Source organism: Podarcis melisellensis, assembly GCF_964234715.1.
Source record: "Podarcis melisellensis genome assembly, chromosome: 2".
In the NCBI taxonomy this organism is placed as follows: domain Eukaryota; kingdom Metazoa; phylum Chordata; class Lepidosauria; order Squamata; family Lacertidae; genus Podarcis; species Podarcis melisellensis.
In genome coordinates this window covers 120643132-120661209 of record NC_138529.1, presented here as the reverse complement: position 1 = coordinate 120661209, position 18078 = coordinate 120643132, and the positions used below count along the sequence as shown (strand labels likewise).

Here is an 18078-nt window from a genome sequence, read left to right as displayed (position 1 = left end):
TGGTGAATCATGAAGATACAGAGATCATCTGCATCCCAACTTCTTGACTTGGGAAATGTGAAGATGGCCTGATCTGCACTCCTCTGAAAGGAGCAGGACTATAGCTATTAAATTGTCACAATCTATCTATCAAGTTAACATACAATCACGTTGAATTGAGTCTCGAAATCAGCTGGCAGCCAGTATAGTTCACCTGCCCTGGGACCTTAGGGTGAAAGGTAGGTACTAAATAGGATAACAATAACAACGAGAAGCAGGAATTATATGACTGGTAAAGATCTCTATATTACATCTCCTCTTCTTTTTTTAAAAAATAAAGAAACAAACTCTTTAAAACCTACCACTCCCCTTGAACTAGTGCCTCACACTTTTACAAACCCTTGCTCAATATATTTGAGAGTTGTATTCACTCCCTGCTTCCAGCGCTCAAGTGCTCAAATATGCTTCTATCTTTCTTTAACTGGCAAGCAGCCGTTCACCTTCCAACAAACTCACAGATGGCTGATTATGCGATGTGGATGTTCTGTTTTCCTTCATTCTTGTGGCTGCAATTTCTTATAGGGTTAAGAAAGCAGGGACTTGACACTTTTCACTGAACGGAGACTGACATTAGGCTTCATGTTTTGTTGCAGGGCAGCAGATTTGGTACCATACTGGTATCGCCTGTCCTTCATGATTGCCATCCATGAGATTAATCAGGACCCCGGGATCTTACCCAACATCACCCTGGGCTATGACATCTATGACAATTATTTCAATGCAAGGATGACCTATGACGCCACGCTAGATCTGCTCTCTCCTGGGAGGGCCAATGTCCCAAACTACCACTGCGGAAGAGAGAAGAAGCCCTTGGTTTTCATTGAAGGGGTCGACTCTGACACCTCACTCCAGATTTCAACTATGCTGGGAACCTACAAAATCCCCCAGGTATGAACACACTAGACTAGACAACATATAGAGAACAGCAACCTCCCTTAACAGGAAACAAACTATGAAACTCACTCCCAGTGGAGGCAGTGAAGGTTTTAAGAGAGGATTAAACCAATTCATGAAAGCAAGGGCTATTAATGGCTGCTAGGCATGATGACTGTGATCTACATCCCTAGTTGGAGGCACCAATGCTTCAGGGTGCTGAGTTGCTGGGAATCAGATGAGGGCAGAGTGCATTTGTGCTCATGCTGTGCTTGCTGGTTTCCTACAATCACCTGGCTGGCCACTGTCTGAACAGGATGCTGGGATAGATGGGCCGTTGGCCTGATCCAGGAGGCTCTTCTTATGTTGAAGGATTTGTCCTGCTGGGTGAAGAAGGGTTTCACAAAGAGAGTCACCATCAGAGCAGTCTAAGGGGTGAATATTGGCTCATGGGAGTTGGAGGTGAATATCATCTGGAGAGCATCACTTTGGGAACCCCTGGCCTATATGGTAAATGAATGTTTCCTCTCAAAGAGCAAACAGCTTTGTGAAATGGGTGGGAATTTTAAAACTGGAAAACAGTATAGGGAAAATGGGGCAGATTCCCACACCACTAGTCACTGGTTGAGTACTGCCCTAAAACTTCTTAATCGCAGAACATCCCCAACAGAAGCCATCTCTCTTAAAACTAATTCTGCTGTTTTTCATTACTTGTTCTTATGAATGTGGGTTGTTGCTGTTCTAACTGTGCAACTTTAAAAGGACAGCAGATAAGATCTAGGGTCTAAATCTAGCAATATTCTAGCAAACGATTGTGTGGTTATGCCTGAATTATTGTCCAAGTCCCATTTCCTCAAGAAGCTGAGCTTCTTGAGTAGGTCTAGGGCCTTTTCATTTCCATATTGTGCCTTTGCTGATGCTGTTGTGTACACCATAAATGTAAAGCACTCAATACAAGAATCCTGGCAACTGTGGTTTACCCTTCAAAGAGCTATAATTACCAACAAACTACAGCTGTCAGGATTCTTTGGGGGACACCATGAGCCTTCGACATGCTCTAAATGTGTTGGGTGCGTGTAATATTTTTTAAAGTAACGGTGCATTTTTGGATTATTTTATTTAAGGTGTCTGTTGTTGCTTCACTTTTCTGTGCAATGCTTACAGATATTTTAAATATATAATGCAGTATAAAAATTAAATAACCAATCCATCAAAACCCACTGCAATGCAGGAATCACAGCTGAGCACATCCTTATATTGGCAGGCGTGTGAAATAGCGCTGTACAGAACGTGGCGGAGGGTGCAACCCTGAGGGAAGGATCCTCCACACGCGGCTGCGATGGCGGAGGCTTGTGACGCCACTCTCGGGGATGGGAATGCGAATCCCCCCCCATGGGGTGTCTTCTTGTAATCTCCCCTCAATGATGGCCCCCAGGGAAGGACACCCCCCGCCCGCTTCCTCCACCACTACACTCAATGACAACATATCTTAACTCAACATAGTGTTAAATATCGGGGGGGGGGGGGTTGGGACATTCAGGGAGAGAATAATGTGGAAGACATATTAAATTGTTGCCTATAATGAATGAATTGATTTATTTCGTTCACTGACCAGAGCGTATTGTTGCCCAAGGTATCCTACATCTCCACTCCATAGAAGCACTGGAAAATATGGCTCTCCCTGACGACAATTTCCAGTTGACCAAGAAAACCCTCTATATCTTCCTTTTCTTCCTAGGTCAGTTATGCTTCTGTTCATTATGCCCTTGACAAAAGGCAATCTCCCTTGCTCTACCGAATGACCCCAAATGAAGAACCCCCAGGCTCAGGGATTATCAGGCTACTCCTGCATTTCAGGTGGACTTGGATCGGGCTCCTAGCTTCTGACTCTGACAATGGAGAAAGGTTTCTGAGCACCCTGGCACCTGCGCTTGCTAAGGATGGTGTCTGTGTTGCCTTCTCACAAACCCTTTCACGATGCAATCTCTTTACACCACAATGGATGATAAAGCTCCGGCAGAAGATTTCCCTTTCCATGGACAGGCGAATCAACGTGTTTCTTTACTATGGGGAATCTCAGTCCCACATTGAAACTATATTTTTACTTCAAATGGTGGGTGGAACCCTGAAACCGATTACTGGGAAAGTTTGGATCACAATAACTCTCTCATATGTCAGCTCCAACATGTCTCCGGAAGAAATTGAGAACAACCACATTCATGGATTTTTATCTTTGCTTATCCAGACCAAAGAAAGAGCAAAACACGATGGTAATCTGCCAGTTTTTTTCGACTATAACAATTTCCATCCATGTTGTCCTGAAGGCTATCATTGCTTATATTCAAAGCATGTGTTGTCTGTGAAAGGCCAGAGGCGATGCAGAGTGAAGGAGAACTTTTCAGGTTTCTCTCAGGATGTCCTTGAAAGGAGCCTGTTTCAGGACACCGACAGCATTTACAACACGGTCCGAGCTCTGGCCCATGCCTTAAATGCTGCGTACTCCTCTAGATCCAAGAGGGTGGTGATGGTGGGACAGAACAGGTTGGAAGATGAAAAAGTCCAAGCATCACAGGTATTTGTTTTTATTCTCTAATGATCTGGATAGATATTGTTCCATTTTAAATGAAAATCGATTTAATGACGGATTCATAGATCCATTTCCTTTAATTAACAGAAATTTACCAATCATTAAAAAAGAGGAGATAAGTAAGGTTATAAAATACTGTAGGTCTAAATGATTGATACAGAATTGATAGGCCCTTCAATAGTTACCTTGATCTGCAGGGCTATGGACTGTTAGCAATAATCATGTCACCCTTTCAAAGAGAAGACTAAAGATTCCTTAAAAAAAATGACATTCATATTAAATCTCCATTCATATACATTCCTACGTATACCACCATGATTATTTCAATCATAATCATCATATCTCACTTTCCTAATATCAAAGATAAGCAAAGCATTCCAAAGTTAAATCAAGATAGAATTCTACTGCATGTAAGAAGTTCCAAAGTTTCTTCACAAATCCATTACAAGGTGAAGAGGCTCCCTGGTCAAGGAGATGGTGGAGACTGTTCCACTGTTGAACAGCTCTTAGGGCCAGAAAGTTCTTAGTAATGCAAGTCAGATCAGTCATCTCATGTACGATCAAATCTTGAAACAGCATGTTTTTAACATGGACTGATCTGACATTCAGCAGTAGCAGCACCCGACCAGAGGGCTCAGTAGATCTGCTACTAGTAACCTCTGGTGGTGTGAGAGGGCTGGAACAAGGAACAGAGACCAAACACCTAGGCCTCCACTCCTGATGGTGGCCAGCCCCCTCCCCACTCCAGCGATGCTTTCCCCTGCTTATCACCACGAGAATAGGGGCAGCATCTTGACCACACCCTGCTACCTGCCTACCTAGAATCATTAAAGCATTTCCATTCACCCCGTTTACAGTTGGGGGATTAGGCCACAGAAAACTAAGCTAAGGCACATTATTAGACATGCCCCACACTGTCGGAAGAAGATGTTAGATCCCCTAGCTACTTTCCTCCCACTGACTCTCATTCAGAGGGGGAACTCTGCCAAACCAAACTTTCCTTTCTCACCCTGTTTGAGGGTCACAAGCCTGCCTCATGCAGTTCCAGGCCTGCAAGTCTGTAGCCTGTCTGGTAGCTGCCACAACCACATCCACAGCCATAGCTTGGAGCAGGACTCTGAGAGGAGGTGCCATTCCCTCCCCAACCCTGACACAGAGGCTCTAGGACAGAACCTATTTCTTGGTCTGCTCAGCTATTGGAAAGAGCCCATTCTGAAAGACCTCAAGTATATTGGGGAAATGATATACCAATGGTCCTTAACTCCAGTAAAATTGGCAAAAATTTACAAATCAAAATCAAATACCTGTTGGAGTTGCAAGAAAGAAATAGGAACAATGTTCCACATGTGGTGGGAATGCCGAACTATTCAACAATTTTGGAATGAAATATATGAAGAAATCAAAAAATATCTTTTAGTAAAAAAACGGGAGGCATTCCTTTTAGGTATAATTAAAAAGATGTTTCCGGCAATCAAAGGAAAGTATTCCTTTATGCAGCAACAGCTCCCAGGATGGTCATAGCAAAAAACTGGAAAGGGGGGTGGGAATCCCATCAATAAAAGATTAGCAAATTAAACATTATGCTTATATGAATTTGGCAAGATTCACAGCATTCCTAAGGGGACAATCGGACCAAAAATTAGCAAAGGAATGGGATTGTGTTAAAGAAGATATGAAAAAACATTGTTCTGGAGATAGTATATCGGTATGTAACAAATGAAGCTTTGCAGGGTTAAAAGCGCTGCGAAAGGTGTAAAGATAGGGGTAATCTACATTAGACACAACAATTCAGAAAGATTAAAATGTTTGAGTTCTCAAAACAGAGGAAGGAAGTCAATATGAGTATAGTGGTGCCCCGCAAGACAAACGCCTCGCAAGACGGAAAACCCGCTAGACGAAAGGGTTTTCCGTTTTGGAGGCACTTCGCAAAACTAATTTCTTTATGGGCTTGCTTTGGAAGACGAAAATATCTTGCGAGTTCCTGCGGGTTTTTCCCCCCTCCCCCCTTTTCCTAAGCCGCTAAGCCGCTTATCAGCTGATCCGCTGATATGCCGCTTAACAGCTGAAGCTCAGGAGAGATATTATCTGCTCCCGGGGCTTTTCTGTATTTGAGTGCCTGAATAAGCCTCCTGATCTCCGCAACCGACACCGGAGGCCACTCATCACCTGCAGCACACTGTATTAGTGGCGATCGCTAAAAGCCACTAAACCGCTAATAGGGCTAATCCGCTAAGCTGTCAATGGGCTTGCTTCACAAGACGAAAAAACCGCTATACGAAGAGCCTCACGGAACGGATTAATTTCGTCTTGCGAGGCACCACTGTATATGTATGTAAAGCTTAGTATGATGGCAGGGGATATTTTTTGGTAGGTGTGATTTTTTTTCCCTTTTTGGTTTCTGTTTGTTTTGATTTGTTTTTGTTGGTTTGTTCTTTTTTTTAAGAATTTATGTTTGTAATTGTTGTTGTAACTTTGCATTGAAAATAAATTTTTTAAAAAAAGAAGTACCGTATTTTTCACCCTATAGGACACACCATCCCATAAGGCGCACCTAGGTTTTTTTTGGGGGGGAATAAAAGAAAAAATATTATTTCCCCACCAGGCGCGGGGCTGGGGCAGGGGAAGCCCGAGCTTCCACCGACCCCAGCCCCCATAAAAGGCAACTCTCCGCAAGCCGTGGGAACCCGGCGCCGGACTCCCGCGCCTTGCGGAGAGCTGCACGAAGTCTTGGCGCGCTGAGTTTAGTGCGCCCAGGCTTCGGCATGCAGGCAACTCTCCGCAAGGCGTGGGAGCCCAGCGCTGGGCTCCCGTGCCTTGTGGAGAGCTGCGCAAAGTCTGGGCACGCTGAGCTTAGCACGCCCAGCCTTCGGCATGCAGCCAACTCTCCACAAGACCCTCTCGCTCTCCAGGCTTCAGCAAAAGTTTGCATTCGCCCCATAGGACGCACACACCTTTCCCCTTCATTTTTGGAGGGGGAAAAGTGCGTCCTATGGGGTGAAAAATACGCTATATTGGGAACATTAAATAGAAAACCCCTCCATGGCTACTATGTGCCTAGATAATATTTGAACCACTTGGGCGGAAATAGCCAACTTTCTTAAATGCTGTGATCTTCTCTCTCATTCTAGTTTCACCATTTCCTGCGTGATTTTCAGTTCTACAATGCTTCTATGGGTGGAGCATATTTAGATGAGAATGGGGACCTGACAGCTGATTTTGACGTGGTGAACATTGTGATGCTTGCCAATAAGTCACTTCACGTAGGGAAAGTTGGGAGTATGGAGAGAGAGGGATCCACAGGCGTAAAAGTCACCATTGATCAGGATGCCATCGTGTGGCCCCTTTGGTTTAATAAGGTGGGTTAAATCATTCAGATACATTTGACTATGATCCAAAAAAGAAAACAGAGGATATTGGGTTGAAAGGGGCTTTTAGTTTTGTAGGAAGAGTCACTCCCACGTCAACTCCCAGGAGCATATTTATGAAAGTAATATTTTTTGCCTCAACCTGCATCACTTCACACTTGTTTGCCTTGAATTACATTTCCCAATTTATTGCTTAATCCGTCTACAGATTGACTACTGTTATTTAATATTTTATTGGCATCCACCCAGTGTGGCTGGGTAAACCCAGATGGGTGGGGTATAAATAATGAATTATTATTATTATTATTATTATTATTATTATTATTATTATCATCTCAATTTTGGAGAGGTTCTGTTGGAGGTCTTCACAATCTATTTTGTTTAAAATTCCCTGAACAATTTAGTAAATGTAAAGTTAAAGCCAGTGCAATCCAGTCAAATCCAACTATGGGATGTGGCACTCATCTCTGCTTTCAGGCCAAGGGAGCTGGCATTTGTCTGTAGACAGATTTTCTGGCTCATTTGGCCAGGATGACTAAACCGCTTTTGGCGCAACAGGACACCAGAGCGTACGGAAATGCCGTTTACCTTCCCACAACAGCAGCAGTATCTATTTATCTACTTGAACTAGTATGCTTTCAAACTGCTAGGTGGCAGGAGCTGGGAGTATTGGCTCCAGTATTATTGCATAGATAGACATACCTGTGGGAAGGTTTACTTTAGCAGAGTTAAAAATCCCTTAGAATCCCTCTATAGGAATACACACACAAATCTGATTCATGTAATATAAAACTATTTTACTCTCAGATTCATTCAGGTTTACAGAAGCGTACCTGAAGGCAGGTTTAGGTTACATAACAGGCAAATGAACTATACCAGAGGGAAGTTGGTCCTAAGGTGACTGCAACTCAGCAGTTATCTTTGAAAACTACCAGCAACCGGGGGGGGCGCTAGGGGCGCCTTGGAAGATGGCCCACAATACCATCTATCCGGCTCGCACGAGGTAATTCGAGGCTGATTATGGGGAGTATATCAGCCTCCCTCGTCTTCCCAGGGGGTGGGAAGATGCTGTACTCGCCTGCGGTTGTCCATAAATCATCCCCGAGTTCGAAAGATGGAGGGGGTGGGGACACTGGGCAGAAAGCCCTTGTGCGAGCTCTGGAACTCCCGGGCGCTACTTTCAGGAGCGAAACTAGTTGTGTTGTTTAAGAGAGAAAAAAATTGGAGAAGTAAATGCACATGCTTCGAGCAAGGTCAGGAGTGTATTATCTGCTAAATAAATCTACCACTGAGAAGATTGAGCGATGGGACGGAATGAACAAAGGATTACATCAAGGAAGCACAGCCATGACGGTATGTTGAACGGAGCGGAAAGGGGGGGGGGACTTTCTTCTTTTTCAATATGATTTACCTAACAACCCCCCCCCCCTTGAAGAACCGTTACAATGTCTGATACCATTTGAGATTGAAAAACAAACTGTGTGGAAACAAAAAAATGTTAATAAAAGGTGTTACTCTGTGAAAGATCTGGAAAGAAGGGAGGCTTTCTTGTTGCATAGTTATAAAAGCAATCCGCCATTAAGAGGCAGACCCCGTTGCAAGACTTTCAGTTTTAGGGGGGGGGTGAGCCACTGTTCTGCTCTTAGATTTGGATCGTAAATCTGAAAAGGCAATAACCCTTCTGTAAAGACTGATATAAGGTGCAAAAGGTCTGGGGAAATTAAAGAGTGGACGCCGAGACTGTATTTCATCGGAACTGGCTAAAATGGCGACTGCTGCTTGAATAGGACTCTTGGAATCTTGGATCTATGTGAGATGAATTACGGGAAAGCATTACAAAGTTCACACAGGAATATAAACAAGGCTGTTTCTTTCAACTCACTTGTGGAGACAACTCAGAGGTTATTAAGAAAAAAAGGACAATGACAAGGAGATGAGAAGATAGGAATGTGAACACCAAAGTAGCAGAAATACAAAGATGATTGGACTCCTACCGAACTCAAAGCATGGGTATCTCCAACAAAAATTTTAAATTTGGTTTAATATTTGGACTTTGTGATATGTATTGATATAATTTGGAATAATTAATATGATATGATATGATATGATTGGCTTGGGAAATGGAAACATAATAAAAATTATTTGCAAAACTACCAGCAACCGACAAACTGCTTGTCACAGCAACCAGTTAGAACATGTAGGCCGTTAGTCCTCTATCGGAATGTTGCACGTGACTTTACATCCCACAAAACCACTAACTCCTGACCATCTTTCTTTATGGGCAGACCGTCCCTCAATCCAGATGTGCTGAGAGCTGTCATATTGGGGATGTCAAGGTCATCCGGGAAGGAGAGCCACTTTGCTGCTATGATTGTGCTCCCTGTGTAAATGGGACCATCTCCACTGTGGAAGGCAAGTGAGAGAAGGAATAGGGCAACTTTTGTAATCTTGTCCAAAACAGTATCATTTTATCCCCCCCCCCCGAAAACCTTTACCCAAGGTTGGGGCATCTGCTTTGCATGCAACAGATTGCCGATTCAAGTCATAGTATCTGCAGGTCAGGGCTGGCAATGTCCCTTGCTGAAACCCTGGGTGCTCAAATGACTCATGTTCCTTTCAGATGCAGACCATTGCACCAAATGTCCGGACGATCAGTACTCAAACAAGGACCGAGATCAATGTGTTCCCAAGATTATCACTTTCCTGTCCTATGAAGAGAATTTGGGGATACTCTTGTCTTTCTTTACCTTGTTATTCTCCTTAATCACATGCTTGGTGTTAGGAATTTTCATTAAATACTCAGAAACTCCCATAGTCAAAGCCAACAACAGGGACCTTTCCTACACCCTCCTTGTATCCCTCCTGCTCTCCTTTTTGTCCTCCTTGCTCTTCATTGGCCGGCCAAGAAAAGCCACCTGTCTTCTCCAACAAATTGCATTTGTCCTCATCTTTTCTGTTGCTGTCTCTTCTTTGTTGGCCAAAACCATTACTGTTGTGCTGGCTTTTCTGGCCACAAAGCCAGGGAACAGGGTGAAGAAATGGCTGGGGAAGACTCTGGCCAATGCTGTTGTCCTTTCCTGTTCCAGTGTCCAAGTTCTCATCTGCACCACCTGGCTGAGTACCTCTCCCCCATTCCCAGACTCAGACATGCACTCCCAACCTGCAGAGATTATCCAGCAATGTAATGTAGGGTCTGCTGCCATGTTTTATGGTGCCCTTGGCTACATGGGCTTCCTGGCTGCCATCTGCTTCGTGGTGGCTTTCCTAGCCAGGAAGCTGCCTGGGGCCTTCAATGAGGCCAAGCTGATCACTTTAAGCATGCTGGTCTTCTGCAGTGTTTGGGTGTCCTTTGTGCCCACCTACCTGAGCACCAAGGGGAAATACATGGTGGCCGTGCAGGTCTTCTCTATGTTGGCCTCCAGTGCTGGGCTTCTGGGCTGCATCTTCATTCCCAAGTGCTACATTATATTACTCAGGCCTGGTCTGAATACAAAGGAGCACCTGACGACAAAAAGTAAAGATGGCATTTGATTCTTTGTACATTCCTTTCCATTGTAGGGATCTGTGAACAGAAAGGCAATAAAAAAACCAGCAACTTGCAGATATAAAATGAAATATTCAAATGTCAAAAAGCTGTGGAGTGACTAGGCAGGAGAGGATTTGAGGTGATGGGGAGAGTTACAAATACTTTGAAATAAAATATTTGACTGGCACAGGGGGCTTCTATGGTTGTTTTTTCATATGTTGTCCGCCAGGCAACAGAAGTTCCCCAACATGTCCTGAAAGAATAGTTTGAGCCCGGCTTATCTGGTGATGTATTTTAAATGATTGTCATTCTAGGATCACATTTCACCACATCAGTTAGATATTTTGAACACATAATCATAGCATTATGGAAGCGCAGAGTTGGCAGGGACCCTAAGGGTCATCTAGCTCAACTCCCTGCAATGCAGGAATATCAACTAACGCATTCATGACAGATGGCCATCCAAACTCTGCTTTAAAACCTCCAAGGAAGAAAAGCCCACAACCTCCCAAGGGGGACCATTCCACTCTCAAACAGCTCTTACTGTCAGAAAGTTTTCCTGATTTTTAGTTGCAGTCTCCATTACTTTAACTTGAAGCCATTGGTTCGAGTCCTACCCTCTAGAGCAAAGAGAAATCAGATTGTGATGTTTTCTTCCAGCTCTGCAGCTGCTGCCCAAGCTCCACAGTGGTTCCAGAGAGGATTATTCCCCACATACCTATCATAATCATAGTGATTTATTCCTTGGCAAAACTCAAGCAATGTACCCACTTTTGACACAGACATTTCAGAAATGAGAACTTGAAATGCTTGCTGCATATTTAAAGACCTCTTGTGCCATCGAGGGCTTTGACTTATCTTCCAGGCAGGCAGGGATTCTGCCAGTGTGAAAACTTCCTATCCTCCCTATCCTCACATTTTCTCTGGGGCTTCGGTCTTGTTGGAGACTTTGGGCTTCATCTAATTCGCTTCTTGCTAAGATGAGAGCAGTGACAACAGATGTAATGACAGGAGGAAGACCCAGAGTGAGGCTCTTATTCATGTTGTTGTTGTTGCTGCTGTTGCTGCTGCTTCCCTGTGCAGCTTCTAGGATGGTGAAAGCAAAATGCCCATTGAACTTGAGAAGGGACAGTCCAGATGCAATGAATTATTACAAGCCAGGAGACCACCTCATAAGCGGGGCCATATCTACATTACAAATTGTTCATATTGGACACCATTTCCTCGCCACCCCTTTCATTTACAGTATAAGGTACGCTGCATTTCCCCCATGCAATTTCTGCACAGCAGATAAAATTGTGATTAATGGGAAGGCATATATACATAGCATATTCTTTAATACGGTTGTGCTTAGTTGTGACTGCCCAGGCCTCTAATGCTTATATGCCAGGGACAAGTTCTGCTTTCTAGAGTTTGCCCATTGAAGACACAAAATGCATGAGCATTGCTTCCCTCCTTACTTTTTTCCACTGGAAAAAACAAACAAATTGATGGTGAATCATGAAGAGCCAGAGATCAGCTGCGTCCCAACTTCTTGACTTGGGAAATGTGAAGATGGCCTGATATGCACTCCTCTGAAAGGAGCAGGACTATAACTATTAAATTGTCACAATCATCTATCAAGTTAACATACAATCATGTTGAATTGAGTCTAGAAATCAGCTGGCAGCCAGTATAGTTCACCTGCCCTGGGACCTTAGGGTGAAAGGTAGGTACTAAATAGGATAACAATAACAACGAGAAGCAGGAATTATATGACTGGTAAAGATCTCTATATTACATCTCCTCTTCTTTTTTAAAAAAATAAAGAAACAAACTCTTTAAAACCTACCACTCCCCTTGAACTAGTGCCTCACACTTTTACAAACCCTTGCTCAATATATTTGAGAGTTGTATTCACTCCCTGCTTCCAGCGCTCAAGTGCTCAAATATGCTTCTATCTTTCTTTAACTGGCAAGCAGCCGTTCACCTTCCAACAAACTCACAGATGGCTGATTATGCGATGTGGATGTTCTGTTTTCCTTCATTCTTGTGGCTGCAATTTCTTATAGGGTTAAGAAAGCAGGGACTTGACACTTTTCACTGAACGGAGACTGACATTAGGCATCATGCTTTGTTGCAGGGCAGCAGGTATGGTAGCATACTGGAATCTCCTGTCCTTCATGATTGCCATCCATGAGATTAATCAGGACCCCGGGATCTTACCCAACATCACCCTGGGCTATGACATCTATGACAATTATTTCAATGCAAGGATGACCTATGACGCCACGCTAGATCTGCTCTCTCCTGGGAGGGCCAATGTCCCAAACTACCACTGTGGAAGACAGAAGAAGCCCTTGGTTTTCATTGAAGGGGTCAACTATGACACCTCACTCCAGATTTCAACTATGCTAAGAACCTACAAAATTCCCCAGGTATGAATACACTAGCATGGGCAACATGGAGAAAACAGCAACCTCTCTAAATAGGAAGCAAACTATGAAACTCACTCCCAGTGGAGGCAGTGAAGGTTTTAAGAGAGGATTAAACCAATTCATGAAGGCAAGGGCTATTAATGGCTGATGACTGTGATCTACATCCCTAGTTGGAGGCACCAATGCTTCTGGGTGCTGGGTGCTGGGAATCACATGAGGGCAGAGTGCATTTGTGCTCATGCTGTGCTTGCTGGTTTCCTACAATCACCTGGCTGGCCACTGTCTGAACAGGATGCTGGGATAGATGGGCCGTTGGCCTGATCCAGGAGGCTCTTCTTATGTTGAAGGATTTGTCCTGCTGGGTGAAGAAGGGTTTCACAAAGAGAGTCACCATCAGAGCAGTCTAAGGGGTGAATATTGGCTCATGGGAGTTGGAGGTGAATATCATCTGGAGGGCATCACTTTGGGAACCCCTGGCCTATATGGTAAATGAATGTTTCCTCTCAAAGAGCAAACAGCTTTGTGAAATGGGTGGGAATTTTACATCTGGAAAACAGGATAGGAAAAATGGGGCAGATTCCCACACCACTAGTCACTGGTTGAGTATTGCCCTAAAACTTCTTAATCCCAGAACTGTCAGATGGCAAGGGTGGTTGCTCACGAGTAACCAGGCAGGACTCCGACCTGTCTTTTACAGGTTTTATTTAGATGCAAACTTTTTACAGTGCAGAACCCCAAAGTTCATGTCTGCCTCAATCGCTAGCAGAATCCGGGAGTGCCTGTTTCCTGGACCTCCTCCAGCATAAAAGCCTCGTTACGCCCAGCCTCTTCCTCCCCTCTTTGCGCTTTAGACTTCTGCACAGGGTGGGCAATGGAGGGGGCCTGCTTCCCTCCTGGCCGGCTTTGCCAGCAGTGGTGCTGAGGCTCCCACCAGCATCCTCTGGTCCTTCCACCTCTTCCCCACTGGAGGTGGGGGTTTTCCTCATCACTGGAAGAGGAACTGCTTCGCAAGATTTTCAGAGGCTCCCTGTAACACAACTGCCCCTCTGTTTCCCACCCCTCTTTTGATGACACCAACAGAAGCCATCTCTCTTAAAATAAATTCTGCTGTTTTTCTTTACTTGTTCTTATGAATGTGGGTTGTTGCTGTTCTAATTGTGCAACTTTAAAAGGACAGCAGATAAGATCTAGGGTCTAAATCTAGCAATGTTGCTCCATGTTTTCTTAAAGAGTTGTGGAGGAATCAGGACATCACACCACAATTTCCAGTTGACCAATAAAACCCTCTATATCTTCCTTTTCTTCCTAGGTCAGTTATGCTTCTGTTCATCATGCCCTTGACAGAACACAATCTCCTTTGCTCTACCGAATGACCCCAAATGAAGAACCCCCAGGCTCAAGGATTGTCAGGCTACTCCTGCATTTCAGGTGGACCTGGATCGGGCTCATAGCTCCTGACTCTGACAATGGAGAAAGGTTTCTGAGCACCCTGGCACCTGTGCTTGCTAAGGGCGGTGTCTGCCTTGCTTTCTCACAAACCATTCCTCGAGACATTCTGTATAAAGGTGATGAATACACAAATCTCATGAAGAAGATTTCACTTTCCATGGACAGGAGAATCAATGTGTTTCTTTACTATGGGGACTCTCAGTCCCCCTCAGAAGCTGCAAATACAATAGAAATAGTGAGTGAAACCCTGGAATCCGTTACTGGGAAAGTTTGGATCACCATAGCTCTCTCATATGTCAGCTCCAACATGTCTCCCAAAATACTTGAGAACAAGCACATTCATGGATATCTATCTTTATTTATCCAGACCAAAAAAAGATCAAAACATGATGGTAATCTGCCAGTTTCCTCCGCCTACAGTAATTTCCATCCATTTTGGCCTCGGGGCTATCATTGCTTATATTCAAAGCATGTGTTTTCTGTGAAAGGCCAGAAGCGATGCAAAGTGAAGGAGAATCTTTCAGGTTTCACTCAGGACATCCTTGAAAGGAGCCTGTTTCAGGACACTGACAGCATTTACAACACGGTCCAAGCTCTGGCCCATGCCTTAAATGCTGCGTACTCCTCTAGATCCAAGAGGGTGATGATGGCGGGTCAGAACAGGTTGGAAGATGAAAAAGGCCAAGCATCACAGGTATTCATTTTCCTTCTCTAATAATCTGGATGGATTTTGTTCCATTTTAAATAACGACCGGTTCAATGACAGATTTGTTGGTCCATTACCTTTAATTGAGAGACATTAACCAAGCATTTAAAAAAGGAGATAAATGAGGTTATAAAATACTGTACATCAAAATGATTTTAAAAAATAAAAGAATTCTCCAGTAGCACCTTAGAGACCAACTAAGTTTGTTCTTGGTATGAGCTTTGTGTGCATGCACATGGTATCTGAAGAAGTGTGCATGCGCACAAAGCTCATTCCTACCAAGAACAAACTTAGTTGGTCTCTAAGGTGCTACTGGAGAATTGTTAAAATTATATATATATATATATATATATATATATATATATATATATATATATATATATATATATCTATCTACTGCGTCAGACCAACACAGATGATAAAATACTGTACATCAAAATGATTAAAGCACACATAGCTCATACCAAAAACAAACTTAGTTGGTCTCTAAAGTGCTACTGGACATTTTATATATATATATATATATATATGCAGGTTTTGGTGTCCTCGGGTGTCTTCCCGTGTAAAAGTTGGGGTGTCTAGGCGACGTTTCGACGAGGTCTCACTCGTCATCTTCAGGCTGGTGCTTTCGGCTTCTTGTTACTGGAACAGAGCAGGATCTCAGTGTTTGATACACAAAGAAGGAACACCACTCAGACCAATAGTCAGCTCCATAGGCTCACCTCTACAAAATCTCGCTAAATTTCTCGCCAAGCAACTTCAGCCCTATGCAGAATCCATCTCTTCACACGTTCCAAACTCCTTCCAGTTCATAGAAACAATAAAGAAGCAAAACCTACATCCTAATGACCTACTTGTGAGCTTCGATGTTGTATCTCTCTTCACACAAGTGCCCATTAATGAAGCCTTGACAGCCATTCAAAACAAATACAATCCCCCCGAATACATCTTGGACCTGACCAACCACTGCCTAACCAACACGTACTTCATCCACAATGGACAAAGATACAAACAGATAGAAGGAGCACCTATGGGATCACCCCTCTCACCGGTCATCGCAAACCTGTACATGGAACACTTTGAAACCAATGCTTTAGACAAGTCAGAACACAAACCCAAACTTTGGCTCAGATATGTTGACGACACCTTTGTAATTTGGCCACACGGGAAGGAAAAACTGGATAGCTTCCTCACACATCTCAACAGCCTACACCCCAAAATACAATTCACTATGGAAATAGAAGCCAACAACCAACTTCCCTTCCTTGACGTCCTAATCTACAAAAAACCTGATGGCTCCCTAGGACACACTATCTACCGGAAAAAAACACACACCAACCGCTACTTACATGCACAATCACACCACCACCCTGCACAAACAAACTCCGTAGCCAAGACTCTCATCTCCAGAACCAAACGCCTGGCTGACAAAGACCACTTGACAACTGAGTTACAGAATCTCTCAAATGTGTTAATTGCCAATGGATACCAGCAAAACAGGGTTACGAAGCTAATCCAAAAAGAAACACCCCCCAAAAACCAAGACACAGAAGAAAACAATGGCATGGCCCTCCTTCCTTATATCAAGGGCACTACAGATAAAATTAGCAAAATCCTCCATAAACACAATATCAAAACAGCCTTTTGCACCAACCAAAAAATAGCCAATATCCTCAGAAACCCCAAGGATAAAATCCAGTTGGAAAACCAAGGGGTCTATGAAATACCCTGCAAAGTCTGCCCAGCCACGTACATTGGACAAACAAACAGACGAATAAATGCACGTATCGCAGAACACAAGAATGCCGTCAAAAAAGAAGAAAAAACTTCCTCTCTTTTCCAACACATGAAAGAAACAGGACACGAAATTAATTTTGCAGATTCCAAATTGCTCTTTAACATGGAACATCACCACAAGAGAATAATCATGGAAGCCATCGAGATAGAGAAACACCCTCACAACATGAACAAGCGTGACGACACATCCCGCTTGCCAGACATCTGGAAATTAGCCCTCCCCACAAAAACTGACACCAGATCCAGAGGCACACAGAACGCTATCACCAATCAACCACACCAGACCCAAACCCAGACCCTCTCCACAGATAAATTACAGACACCATCCAGTAGCCAAACCATGGTGGCACCTCCGGATGCTGCACCCCCCTGCAATCCCTACACAGATCTGGCTGACACAGGCCACAAAACCACAGCTCGCCCCTATACACGAAGCCAAGCCAGAGCACAACTAAGTGCAGTACAGCCATCTTCTCAGAAAAACTCTTCACAAAGTTCAAGAGGTCAAGACACAAAGACTTTAGCAACTAATCCACACCTAATGACCCACCTAAGTGGTACTCAGGATATCACTCAAGAAATCACTCAAGATATCCCTCAAGTAATTAAGGAACAAAAGAAGAAAAGGCACACTAGCCTGGGAACTTCCTCTCTGCCCAGAACATTGGAGGCTATACACCACACCCCCTCAACAGTATTTATAGGAACTCAAACACTGAGATCCTGCTCTGTTCCAGTAACAAGAAGCCGAAAGCACCAGCCTGAAGATGACGAGTGAGACCTCGTCGAAACGTCGCCTAGACACCCCAACTTTTACACGGGAAGACACCCGAGGACACCAAAACCTGCATATATATATATATATATATATGCTTTCGTAGATTTTCACGGGTACAGGAATGCAGGTTTTGGTGTCCTCGGGTGTCTTCCCGTGTAAAAGTTGGGGTGTCTAGGCGACGTTTCGACGAGGTCTCACTCGTCATCTTCAGGCTGGTGCTTTCGGCTTCTTGTTCCAGTAACAAGAAGCCGAAAGCACCAGCCTGAAGATGACGAGTGAGACCTCGTCGAAACGTCGCCTAGACACCCCAACTTTTACACGGGAAGACACCCGAGGACACCAAAACCTGCATATATATATATATATATATATATATATATATATATATATATATTTATAATTTCTACTGCATCAGACCAACGCAGATACCTACCTGAGTCAAAATAATTGATACAGAATTAATAGACCATTCAATAGTTACCTTGATCTGCAAGACTATGGACTGCTAGCAATGATCATGTGACCCTTTCAAAGAGAAGAC

General features: G+C 43.8%; 1 protein-coding gene across 1 annotated transcript in view; it reads left to right on the top strand.

Moving 5' to 3' along the window:
• Window positions 1-463: 463 nt before the first annotated feature.
• The window catches only part of LOC309364916 (vomeronasal type-2 receptor 26-like), a 28903-nt gene continuing 11288 nt past the window's right edge, over window positions 464-18078 (top strand). The window contains exon 1 of the mRNA XM_081902926.1: window positions 464-927. Coding sequence (XP_081759052.1) covers window positions 619-927 — 309 coding nt within the window. The 5' untranslated portion in view covers window positions 464-618. The remainder of the gene's footprint in view (window positions 928-18078) is intronic.